The sequence below is a fragment of the Gymnoscopelus braueri genome (assembly GCF_963280865.1).
Source record: "Gymnoscopelus braueri genome assembly, chromosome: 23".
Lineage (NCBI taxonomy): Eukaryota > Metazoa > Chordata > Actinopteri > Myctophiformes > Myctophidae > Gymnoscopelus > Gymnoscopelus braueri.
In genome coordinates this window covers 30,135,021-30,148,474 of record NC_137625.1, presented here as the reverse complement: position 1 = coordinate 30,148,474, position 13,454 = coordinate 30,135,021, and the positions used below count along the sequence as shown (strand labels likewise).

Genomic DNA, 13,454 nt, shown 5'->3' with positions numbered 1-13,454 from the left:
TTGGTGGCCTGTGCCATCTACCTGTGTCCAGCAGGTGAGCAGAGCCAGTCATTTCAGATGCTCTACGCCAAGAGAACAGCTCCTCCATCAGGTCAACCCTCTTCTTCTGCTTCCATGCTACCTCAGGGATCTCAGGGAGATGGCGCTGGATATTGGTCCTCTTCTCTTAGTGTTGCTCCATGGTGATGCCGTCTGGGACCCTCGCAGTCGGACCTCGGAGTTTGACTTTGTCATACTGGAGATGTGTCCAGAGACCGACAAAGTTTTGATCGGCATTGGCCTGTTTTGGAAAGGTGAGGAGCGCAACATGCAGGTCAGCTGGGACCTCAGCACAGGGCTGTGCAGTGTCATTGGGGTCAGTGACCTCACAAAAGACGTCCCTTACGAGCATCGTCACTATGGTCGCACTGTGAAGTCTCACAGGAAGTCCTGTGTGGACACAGTGATGGAGTGTTCTGTTCCAGAGAGCAGCTCCCACCACGTCAACGTCATAGATGCAGATGATGATCTTCCCAAAAGTGTGTTGGCAGACACTGAGCGATGCACCTGGGTGACAACAAGATGACTGTATCGGCCACATTGATTTTCTTTTTTGAATAGAAATACTAAATACCACCATCTTTTAAGTGTAGAACGTAAACTTCATTTTTAAGCAAACCTGCTGTTTCTCATTTTGATACACTTTGAGTTTTGAGATATTTCAGTTGTTAAATATGAAGATTTAGTTTGTTTTGAGGTATTTTGTTTTAGTTTTGTACTGCATTACATTACTGCAGATGTCAACCAAGAGCTGGAGTGAACCATGTTTTATACATAATAAAGTTGTGCAGAGTTATGTGAGTGTCTTCTTTGGCAAGATCTGCAACTCTAGTCATCGAAGAGATCATTTCATCAACAGAGAGATGGTCTGTCAGGTTGTGTGTACATGCATGTAACCACTTTATATCTGGCATCCCAATTTGGGGCATGTCATTATGGAATATAGTAAAAAATAATCTCATCTACTTCAAAATACACCTAAAGTGCCAAAAGTAAAAGTACTCATTATGCAGAATATCCCGTTTCACAAGGTATCATTATGTATCAAATGCATAAAAACTGGCAGTTTACTGGCACAATAAAACTGATTTAATTCACATTTGTTTAATCAGTCAACGTTCATAAAACATAAAAATGATAATCACTGTCAAGTCATGGGCTACTCATAGCAGCTATTTGAGTTATTGTCTAGATAAGATAAAGACATTACAAATATTACATTTTCAAATAGAATACGAATTTAAATGATTAAAAATCTGTCTTAAATTATTTAAATTTTTCAAACATTGTGATGTTCATGTAAATTGAACAATTGTAAATGATTCAATATGCTATGAATTACTCTATTATAATTATTTGAATAAATTAATTCAATGCACAGTGAAGTGGTACAAGGCCAGGTCCAAACATTACCACAAGGTGGCAGTATCTATCTACTAGGATTGACCTACTCTCTATTGTATGAACACTTTTAAGGATGAAAGGTAATCAAATTATCCACTGAGCTGTGTAAATTACTTAGTGAAAAATAACTATTAAACTAACCAAACATTCTTATGGTGTCTATTCAGACTCCTTGTCAACATAGTCAAGTCAAGACTCAAGAGTATTTTCACCAACAAGTGAAAATTCTATCTATCCATCTATCTATGCGCGCGCGCACACACAACTTTATGGCACATTTTACATCGAGGGGCCCACTCTTATGTGCCCACTTGTATCCTGTGAATCTCCTTAATATGGAGAACACAACCTTAGTGCAAATCGTTAATTCCAAATTTTTGATAACAGGCGGATGCAATTAAGCCAACAGAGAAACAATGAGGACGACCATCAATGTATACTCCATATTCAGCCTATAGTCTAATCTAAGGCAATTAACACAGAGTCAACTGGAACTGTCTTTATTTGTTGTCAATTAATACCTTTATTAATACCTTTATTAATTCCCTTAATAATGACCCTGTGGTTTAGGTCAACAGTGATGCGTTCGTTGCACAAGCGCTTGTCCAAAAAAAGAGAACAGATCTACAAGCTCACAACGCGTGGCGATGCCACGCGTTGTGAGCTTGTGGATCTGTTCTTTTTTTGACCAGTGTCATCTATTATGCTTCCTATGGTGCTTCCCTGTCATCTATGGTGCTTCCTATGGTGCATCCCTGTCATCTATGGTGCTTCCTATGGTGCATCCCTGTCATCTATGGTGCTTCCTATGGTGCTTCCCTGTCATCTGGCTCGTTTTGCACCAGTTCGGCAAAAGCTAAGGTATGGCAAGGTCATATGACAGCATTAATATCAAAGGCCAAGAATCACTCATAGGTTAATAGTATGCCAAACAAAGGCTACATTGTAACACATCAATCTGCGCAAATAACTTGAGACAACATAAGCCTTTTCAACGTATTTATGATTCTGACGGAATCATAAATACGTCTACGAGAGTTGTATTCTACAGCTAATACAGCCCAGTAGTTCTCAACCTTTTCAGGCCAGGAATAATCATATTTGAACTGGGGACCCTGTCAGGGACCGAGTTGGTCGGAAGGAGAGACACAGGGAAAACTTTGTGGGTTTTAAAATATTGTTCTCTTTTTTATTTATTTTTCTTTTCTTTTTTCTTTTGTTGCAAATGATTTAACAAAACAAAGGTGCTCAACACAAAAAGGAAATTAAACTAAATAACTAAACAGACAAATAACACAACTGAACTGAAAACTGAACTAACCAGAATGACATAGGAGGTGGACATATATAGGGATGGGTCAGACCACTGTTAACACAAAAGGGGGAAAAGACAAAGACTACCATAGAAACACACACTCAAAACCCCTGCCCCACCCCATGGTACAGAGGGACTGTGGTGCAGTCCAATTTCTCCAGATTAGCTGTAGATCTGTAGCAGGTGATCCCCATTGCTTTGGCCAGCCCATCATGTCCATGTATGTCAGTCAGCAACCTCCCACAGAACTGGTAACTCAAACAAAACTCAGTCAAATCAAATGCAAATAAACTCATAGAAAAACAAACAATAAATTATGTCATTTCAACTTGTTAATAATGTCCAACTTAAAATAAACACACTAAATATATAAACCAAAAGGAAGAGTTACCATACATTATAGTCTCTATGTGTGGCTGCTGAGTCAGCCATCACACACTCCCCCCCTTCGGAGCTCTCGCTGAAACAGCGAGAGATAATCTGAAGTCAAGTTGAGTTTGCCGGGTATGTGCTGCACTGTAAAGCGGAAAGGTTGCATGGCCAGGTACCACCTTGTGATGCGGCGGCCATTGGTGTCCTTCATCAGCTGCCTCCACTGGAGGGCTTTATGGTCAGTCTGGATCCCCTCACACTTCACGCTTCTCACTTCACGTTTCTCGCTTCACATTTCACGCTTCTCGCTTCACGTCGTTTCACGTCCCTCACGTCCATCACGTACATCATGTCCCTCACGTCCATCACGTCCCTCGCGTCCATCATGCAAGAGATGACACAAGCCATTTCCCAGGTCAGCAGCCTCACACCAACAACCCCTCTCACAACACACTACCAGTGTGGTGTGAGAATCCACAGGTTGGCCACCTCCATGCTGAGGTAGTGACGTCTGGAGAACCCTCTGGAGACACTGTTTCTTCGGCCTGTCGATCAGGTTAATCACCTGCCATGTGGGCCTGAACAATACCGGCCAAGTCTGCCAGTGTTGGCTCTTGGCTGATCTCCCCAGTGTCCCCTCCAGTGGCTCCAGGGTCTGGACTATCCTCCTCCTCCTCCTTTATTGGTCTTGGTGGTCGTCTTCCTCCTCTGCCACGATTCATGGCTCATCAGGGTTTGGAAAAGAAATATTGAAAAAAAATAAACCTGTGCTCTCCACCGTTGTCCCACCACTGCCACCATATGTCAGGGACCGAGTTGGTCGGAAGTAGAGACACAGGGAAAACTTTGTGGGTTTTAAAATATTGTTCTCTTTTTTATTTATTTTGTTGCAAATAATGATTTAACAAAACAAAGGTGCTCAACACAAAAAGGAAATTAAACTAAATAACTAAACAGACAAATAACACAACTGAACTGAAAACTGAACTAACCAGAATGACACAGGAGGTGGACATATATAGGGATGGGTCAGACCACTGTTAACACAAAAGGGGGGAAAGACAAAGACTACCATAGAAACACACACTCAAAACCCCTGCCCCACCCCATGGTACAGAGGGACTGTGGTGCAGTCCAATTTCTCCAGATTAGCTGTAGATCTGTAGCAGGTGATCCCCATTGCTTTGGCCAGCCCATCATGTCCATGTATGTCAGTCAGCAACCTCCCACAGAACTGGTAACTCAAACAAAACTCAGTCAAATCAAATGCAAATAAACTCATAGAAAAACAAACAATAAATTATGTCATTTCAACTTGTTAATAATGTCCAACTTAAAATAAACACACTAAATATATAAACCAAAAGGAAGAGTTACCATACATTATAGTCTCTATGTGTGGCTGCTGAGTCAGCCATCACACACTCCCCCCCTTCGGAGCTCTCGCTGAAACAGCGAGAGATAATCTGAAGTCAAGTTGAGTTTGCCGGGTATGTGCTGCACTGTAAAGCGGAACGGTTGCATGGCCAGGTACCACCTTGTGATGCGGCGGCCATTGGTGTCCTTCATCAGCTGCCTCCACTGGAGGGCTTTATGGTCAGTCTGGATCCCCTCACACTTCACGCTTCTCACTTCACGTTTCTCGCTTCACATTTCACGCTTCTCGCTTCACGTCGTTTCACGTCCCTCACGTCCATCACGTACATCATGTCCCTCACGTCCATCACGTGACTCACGTCCCTCGCGTCCATCATGCAAGAGATGACACAAGCCATTTACCAGGTCAGCAGCCTCACACCAACAACCCCTCTCACAACACACTACCAGTGTGGTGTGAGAATCCACAGGTTGGCCACCTCCATGCTGAGGTAGTGACGTCTGGAGAACCCTCTGGAGACACTGTTTCTTCGGCCTGTCGATCAGGTTAATCACCTGCCATGTGGGCCTGAACAATACCGGCCAAGTCTGCCAGTGTTGGCTCTTGGCTGATCTCCCCAGTGTCCCCTCCAGTGGCTCCAGGGTCTGGACTATCCTCCTCCTCCTCCTTTATTGGTCTTGGTGGTCGTCTTCCTCCTCTGCCACGATTCATGGCTCATCAGGGTTTGGAAAAAAAATAAACCTGTGCTCTCCACCGTTGTCCCACCACTGCCACCATATGTCAGGGACCGAGTTGGTCGGAAGGAGAGACACAGGGAAAACTTTGTGGGTTTTAAAATATTGTTCTCTTTTTTATTTATTTTTATTTCTTTTGTTGCAAATAATGATTTAACAAAACAAAGGTGCTCAACACAAAAAGGAAATTAAACTAAATAACTAAACAGACAAATAACACAACTGAACTGAACTAACCAGAATGACACAGGAGGTGGAAAAGACAAAGACTACCATAGAAACACACACTCAAAACCCCTGCCCCACCCCATGGTACAGAGGGACTGTGGTGCAACCTCCCACAGAACTGGTAACTCAAACAAAACTCAGTCAAATCAAATGCAAATAAACTCATAGAAAAACAAACAATAAATTATGTCATTTCAACTTGTTAATAATGTCCAACTTAAAATAAACACACTAAATATATAAACCAAAAGGAAGAGTTACCATACATTATAGTCTCTATAGCCGCTTTTCCATCACAGCTTAAGCACGACACTGTCCAGTACAGTCCAGAACCGCACCGCACCGCTTCAAAATGTCTTGCGTTTCCATTGCACAAAAGTCCCCACTCGCAAAATCCCCACCCTCCCCTCCCCTCCCAAAGGAAATCAACGCCCCTTTCTTTAACACACCATTTAGCCTCAGGCTACAGGGTTAGCCTAAATGCTAGCGTGCTTCCTCAGAGCTAGTTTGGCTCTTAAGTTATTATTTGGCCATGTTCACCCTGACTTTAATCTTCGCTATTGTTGGGAAGACCTGTGTGGTGTCTAAACACGTTGCCATCACTTATATAAAAAACATTATTAGCGTGTATCGTCGCACATTCATTGTTGCCAGGTTTAGCAGAAAGAAATAAGCAATCAGGTCTATGAAAACAATCCCAAAAGAAGCGACTATCTACGGCTATTTGAAAATAGCAGATCTACAAACTCACAACGCGTAGCGATGCGACGCATTGTGAGTGTGTGCATCTGCTATTTAAAAAAAATATATACATATAATGTTGACAAATACATATTAATTTGGGGGTCCTTGACATGAAAATGTTTAAGAACCACTGGTTTCAACAACATATGGAAACAAGCCCCAAATAATCAACTACATTTTAGAAACAAGCAGTGGTGGAAAAAGTACTCAAATGTTTTACTTAAGTAAAAGTATCAATACTGCAATGTAGAAGCACTCTACAAGTGAAAGTCTGGAATTACTTGAGTAAAAGTACAAAAACTATTGGTATCAAAATGTACTTAAGGTACCAAAAGTAAGTACTAAAATGTTTGAAAATAGCAGATCTACAATGATGCGATGCGTTGTGAGCTTGTAGATCGGATATTTTCAAATAGCCTAGGTATAAAATAGGGCTTAAGTGGTTAATGTATGTTTTATAATGTAATCATTTATATCTGAAAAGTAACTAGTAACTAATACGTTTTCAGATAATTGTAGTGGAGTAAAAGTACTACCAATATTTACAAGCAACTTTACAGAAAAATAAGCCCAATGTCGCTTAGAATAAGTGGACATGGCAACACTGCTACCGTAGTGTTTACATTTTACAGAGACCTGAGTGGACAGACACAGCTGTGAGCCGACCAATCAGTAGCAGCAGCGTTATACGTCACAGCTTTAGCCCCGCTTAGCCCAGCTCAGACCTACCCAAGACTGGGTACTTTTTAGGCACCAGTTTAGTACCACTTACACACCACTCTACCCACTTCATTGTAGTGGAAACCGTCGCTGTGGTGGGCGGTGTGGGGTGGGGCTAGGTAAGTCCATGTATATGGAAAGCCGCCTTATGTGTGGCTGCTGAGTCAGCCATCACAGACCCCCACCCTGACAAGCACTTGGAATTATAGGAGTTGAGGCATTATATTTAGTTTGACTCGGTTCCACAGATAAATATTGTGAAAATAGCCGATCTACAAGCTCACAACGGCTTGCGTTGTAAAGCGTTGTGAGCTTGTAGATCCGCTAAATTTCAAAGGTTAGCCTCTTTCGTATATTATTTGACAATTTGGCTAATGTTTGACCAGTTTTTATGGTTGATTACTTTGATGCAGTAATAGTCTTTCTACAACTTCACTCCCCCCCCTCCTTTTTTTAGGTATTAAAAAGGCAAATTGACACTTTACTGTCATCTGGGCCCCCCCCCCCCAAATCACCTGGGGGTCCCAACCTACAGGTTGAGAACCACTGATATGGGCTACTGAGAGAAATACATTAATTTGGCACATGCTGTGGAAAAACCTGTTGACGCCGGTTGTCACATGAGAGGAAATCAGATGTTGAGTCGCAGAAAGCCCAGGTTATCAACATTGTGCTGTCTTGTATGTTAAATGTGTTGTGTACCTTTAAGACAGGAGCCCTAGTTGAACTAATTTAGTTGATATAATACTAGCCTCGGTCCCAGCCTCACTCATCTGCGAAGAGAAGCGATATAATACAGGTTCTTGTGAGCAGTGGTGGATAGTAACTACAGTAAGTACATTTACAAGTACTGTGCAATTTTGAGGTATTTCCAATTGTCTATACTTTTACTTCTACTCCACTACATCTCAGAGGCAAATATTGTACTTTTACTCCACTACAATTATTTGAACACTTTAGTTACTAGTTTACTTTGCAGATATAAATTATTATATTATAAAACATGCATTAACCACTTAAGCCCGATTAAACCACTTAAGCCAGAAAATACAAGCTCTACAAGCTCACAATGCATCGCATTGCAACGCTTTGTGTCTGCTATTTTCAAACATTTTAGTACTTTTACTTTTGGTACTTTAAGTGCATTTTGATACCAGTACTTTTGTACTTTTACTCAAGTACATTTTGAATTCCAGACTTTTACTTGCAACAGAGTACTTCCACATTGCAGTATTGATACTTTTACTTAAGTAAAACATTTGAGTACCTTTTCCACCACTGCCTGCCTAGTTGAGCTAATTTGGTTGATATAATACAGGTGTGTGAGTAGGGTGCAGGCAGGTGGTGTTAATCAGTTCAGTTAGTCAGTTCTCACTTGGAAGCAGCAGACACACAGTACACTGTCCCTGTAAACGTTTGGTTACCTGTTTCAGTTCAGCCTTGACAGAAGCATCGTTGGTATGATATGTTTATGTTCAATGTTATTTCTGATATTTTGTGTGACACAAATGGATATTGCATTTTCTGGATTTCATTACGTTTGCAACTATTGTATAATGAAGGAAACCATACCTACCTGTAACCTGCTAAAATGCACCTGCTAAAATGCACCTATCGTACCTACGTACAGTATGTATTTACCTGAATGTGTTATTGTATGCAAGCTAAATGAGTGTATTATTTGATTTGTGCAAGCTTTACAGTAGTATGTTTATTGTATCATACATGTGCATATTGCTTTCTTTACAGTTTTACCCTACCTTGGATGTCACTTTAAACAAGTAAAGACGTCTGTGCAGGGCGCATAGGAGTGACAGAATAAACATGGCGCCCAGTTTGAAAACTAAGGAGAAGCAGCATAAAGAAGACAATGTCGTCAAGCTTGTAACACGTGGGAAGGTTTCAGGACAGTTTTCTCAACACTTGTCTCCTCTCGTGCGCATCCCGTTGAAAGACATCATCAGTGAAGAGCTTCTGACAGCAGGACACATTTTTCTGGGCTTCATCAAAAGTGGCCGATACATCCTGTCCTACACCAAAGTTGATGAGCCAATGGAAGAATCAGAGTCAGAGACAGATTCAGAATCAGAAGCGCCGTTGTCGGGCTACAACTACACTCTGTTTTGGTGGGAGTTTAACCTGCACAGTAAACTCAAACTGGTCCAACAGGTGAAACTCTTTGCAGATGTGGATGCTGAAGAACACAACCTGCTGAGTCTCCATGAGTGTGAGTGGCCCAACAACGACTCCAACATTGCCATCTTTGGCTTCGATGCACAGAGCACCAGCACAGATCAGCTCATGATTAGCCTGCAGAATGATCATGGCCTAAGCTGGTGCTACTGGTTCGTCACCATTGCTCCCAACCCTCCATCCAAACCCTGCTCTAACTGCTCAGCCACGACCACACCCACAGGTAGTGGTGGTAAATGCCTGGAACACGGCTACACGCTCCACGGCGAGTGTGAAGTGGACTGTCCCTTCCCCTTCCAGCCAGCCTTACAGCTGAAAAAGGACAAGGTTATCCTGTTGAAAGAACTCAGAATGTTGGTGGCCTGTGCCATCTACCTGTGTCCAGCAGGTGAGCAGAGCCAGTCATGTCAGATGCTCTACGCCAAGAGAGCAGCTCCTCCATCAGGTCAACCCTCTTCTTCTGCTTCCATGCTACCTCAGGGATCTGCTGAAGGCACACATCCACCCAACGGGTCCACTGCCTCGTCCTCCTCATCCTCACCAACCCTGCCCTTGTCCTCGTCTCAAGAGGCAGATCTCTACAACGACTATAAACGCCTCCACTACCACCTCCCACAGCCAGGGGCAGAGGGAGAGAATGTTAGACATTGTTTTTTACGCGCTACAGATCTGAAGGGCAGGAACCAGAAGTTGGTCACCGGTGGTCCGCAAGATGAACAGAGCTTGTGTGTGGAGGAGATGGCGCTGGATATTGGTCCTCTTCTCTTAGTGTTGCTCCATGGTGATGCCGTCTGGGACCCTCGGAGTCGGACCTCGGTGTTTGACTTTGTCATACTGGAGATGTGTCCAGAGACCGACAAAGTTTTGATCGGCATTGGCCTGTTTTGGAAAGGTGAGGAGCGCAACATGCAGGTCAGCTGGGACCTCAGCACAGGGCTGTGCAGTGTCATTGGGGTCAGTGACCTCACAAAAGACGTCCCTTACGAGTATCGTCAGTATGGTCGTACTGTGAAGTCTCACAGGAAGTCCTGTGTGGACACAGTGATGGAGTGTTCTGTTCCAGAGAGCAGCTCCCACCACGTCAACGTCATAGATGCAGATGATGATCTTCCCAAAAGTGTGTTGGCAGACACTGAGCGATGCACCTGGGTGACAACAAGATGACTGTATCGGCCACATTGATTTTATTTTTTGAATAGAAATACTAAATACCCACATCTTTTAAGTGTAGAACGTAAACTTCATTTTTAAGCAAACCTGCTGTTTCTCATTTTGATACACTTTGAGTTTTGAGATATTTCAGTTGTTAAAGATGAAGATTTAGTTTGTTTTGAGGCTTTTTGTTTTAGTTTTGTACTGCATTACATTACTGCAGATGTCAACCAAGAGCTGGAGTGAACCATGTTTTATGCATAATAAAGTTGTGCAGAGTCATGTGAGTGTCTTCTTTGGCAAGATCTGCAACTCTAGTCATTGAAGAGATCATTTCATCAACAGAGAGATGGTCTGTCAGGTTGTGTGTACATGCATGTAACCACTTTATATCTGGCATCCCAATTTGGGGCATGTCATTATAAAATATAGTAAAAATATCTACTTCATCTACTTCAAAATACACCTAAAGTGCCAAAAGTAAAAGTACTCATTATGCAGAATATCCCGTTTCACAAGGTATCATTATGTATCAAATGTATATATTTCTTTTGAAAATTGCAGATCTACAAGCTCAGGACGCTCTTTGAATTGCGTCAATTCTACAAAGTAACGACAAAGTACTACTGACAAATAATTGTAGTGGAGTAAAAGTACAATATTTGCCTCTGAGATGTAGTGGTACAAGCCTAAAAGTATTGAAAATTGTACTGTGAAACTTTGCACATACACTCACAGTAGGCCAAGGAAGAGACTCCACCCCAAATTATTCACATCGGCCTCATGGTGGCGCTTACACAGCCCTTTTGGCTAATAACTATTGAACAGTAGCTTGTACAATCAAAATATTTTTTCCCTGGATTCCTTGGATTCTCACCCTCTATAGGCCCCAGCCACTTGTGCCAGATTACATTTTCTGCCATTTTGTGTTTTCTTTTAAACACACATTTTGCTACTACTCCTACAGATTTTGTCCAAAACTCACACAAACTGATACACATTATTTCTGGGGTAATGTGATCCGGATAAGTGGCTATGACACGCACGCACACGCACACGCACACAGAGATAGAGGAGAACACATAATCTCCTTCTTTGGCCTTAGGCCAGGCAGAAATAAGGTATGAAGAACCAACAACCAACAGGTAACTTTCTTTTATTGACGTCTGACATTCAAGAGAGACAACGTGACATCGGTGTTGTCCTCGTACAAGTTGTCAGTGGTGTACTTTATTTTTTGAACAATTTGAGAGAAAGCGAACTCCCTCTACGACCGGCAGAGGGGGCATGTTGGCGACATAGACGCCCGCCAGTCTCAGATCTGGCGCCTCCCGGACGATTTTTACAGTAAAATAAACAGTGAAACTGTTTTAATCCATTCGACTCTACAGATGTTTGCCTTAGCTTTGTATAGACAGACTCTAACGATAGCATGTGTATACAGTAAAATCCTCAGTGCTCATTTATGTAACTCTGAAGGTCCCCACAACCTCATCAATCACCAAAATATTTATAGTTTGATGTGAAATATTCGCAATGCATTTCGGGATTGTTTATTTGTCACGTTGCCTGTGTGCCTTGAGATTGTACAAATGTAACTGTAAATGTACGCCTTCAGAGTTGAATTGAACACTGAGGATTTTACTGTTTAATGCAGTGTTGTGATTGCAGGTTCTATGATTATGATTATAAAACACATTCAACTGATCCCCGCTCCTTCACAGATAGACGTAGCGGTAATTGGATATTTACAGTCATTAAACAAATAGAAATAGAAAAACACAACTATTGAATATTTACAATCAAAGCAAAGACTATAAATAAAACTGAAGTATTGCAGAGTGTAACTCATTAACAACTTTGAATGTGGTTCAGGTAGGCTAAAGTATGGTGCACCGCGTTCCTCCAGGACACAGCACTTTACAGCAGTGGTGGAAAGTAACTAGTACATTTACTTAAGTACTGTACTTAAGTACGATTTTGAGGTATTTGTACTTTACTTCAGTATTTCCAATTTCCAATACTTTTACTTCTACTCCACTGCATCTCGGATCCAAATATTGTACTTTTACTCCATTACATTTATTTGAAAACTTTAGTTAGTAGTTATTTTGTAGATTTTGATTATTATTACAAAACATACAGTAACCACTTCAGCACTATATATATTTCGGCCATTTGAAAATAGCCGATCTACAAGCTCACAATGCGACGCATTGTGAGCTTGTAGATCTGCTATTTTCTAAAGATTTTTATACATATTTTATACATTTGAAAACTTGTGTAACGGGACATTCTGCATAATGAGTACTTTCTACTTTTGGTACTTTAAGTACATTTTGATACCAATACTTTTGTACTTTTACTCAAGTACATTTTTGTGAGTGCTTTTTCCACCACTGCTTTACAGTGACGAAAGCAACTTGAACTTCTCAGAAGCATCTTAACAGGCCTTAAAAGTGAGCGCACTTCAGTGGATTTGTACATTTTCACATTTTTAGCACAATGGTCTCAACTAGTTTCACATCTCTGTATTCAGATGCAGGCCCATTATGTATCAAATGGCCTTATAGTCCTCTGTAATTAAAGTCAGAACATCTCAATCCGATATTCTTCCCCAAGTCACTGCTTCAGAAACACTGAAGTGCATGGGGCCTATCAATATAACGGCTCAAAAACGGTCGTCAACAACAACAACAACAACACAGCTGCAGGGCTGAGAACTGAAAATAATTTACCTCAATTAAAAACAAAAAGCCCTAAGCCAGACATTCAAAGATCAGAGCCTCTCGTTTCTTCATATTTTAAACTTGCTATATCTTATTGAAATGTCATCTCTTGACAACTTCTAAGGTCCCCTATCAGTACTACATTGGTTCCTGTGATCAGCTTAAAGTACTACTGTATGCGATGCATGGCAAAAGATTTGAATTTTACATTCTCATTACAGCCTGTCATCTAGACCCTCAGTGGCTGTCTGTCGCACGAAAACCCTTCTTCTTATTTATTTTGTATTAAATGGCTATAGATTATCTGCATTTATGCTTATGGTATACCTATATGAGCATTCTTAAAGGGGCTGTAAACAGGAAATGCCTTGTTTGGGCATTTCCTGCTGAGAGGAGTTTTTCTGGGAGGCGCTAATCACCTCACCTGATGGGACGCTCAGGTGAGT

General features: G+C 41.6%; 1 protein-coding gene across 1 annotated transcript; it reads left to right on the top strand.

Moving 5' to 3' along the window:
* Positions 1-8,758: 8,758 nt before the first annotated feature.
* LOC308079627 (DDB1- and CUL4-associated factor 15-like) lies at positions 8,759-10,291 on the top strand (the record flags this gene model as incomplete). The annotated part of the gene is made up of 1 exon (XM_080421180.1): positions 8,759-10,291. One exon carries the CDS (start codon positions 8,759-8,761, stop codon positions 10,289-10,291), a length of 1,533 nt encoding a protein of 510 aa, XP_080277306.1.
* Between the last annotated feature and the right edge of the window lie 3,163 nt (positions 10,292-13,454).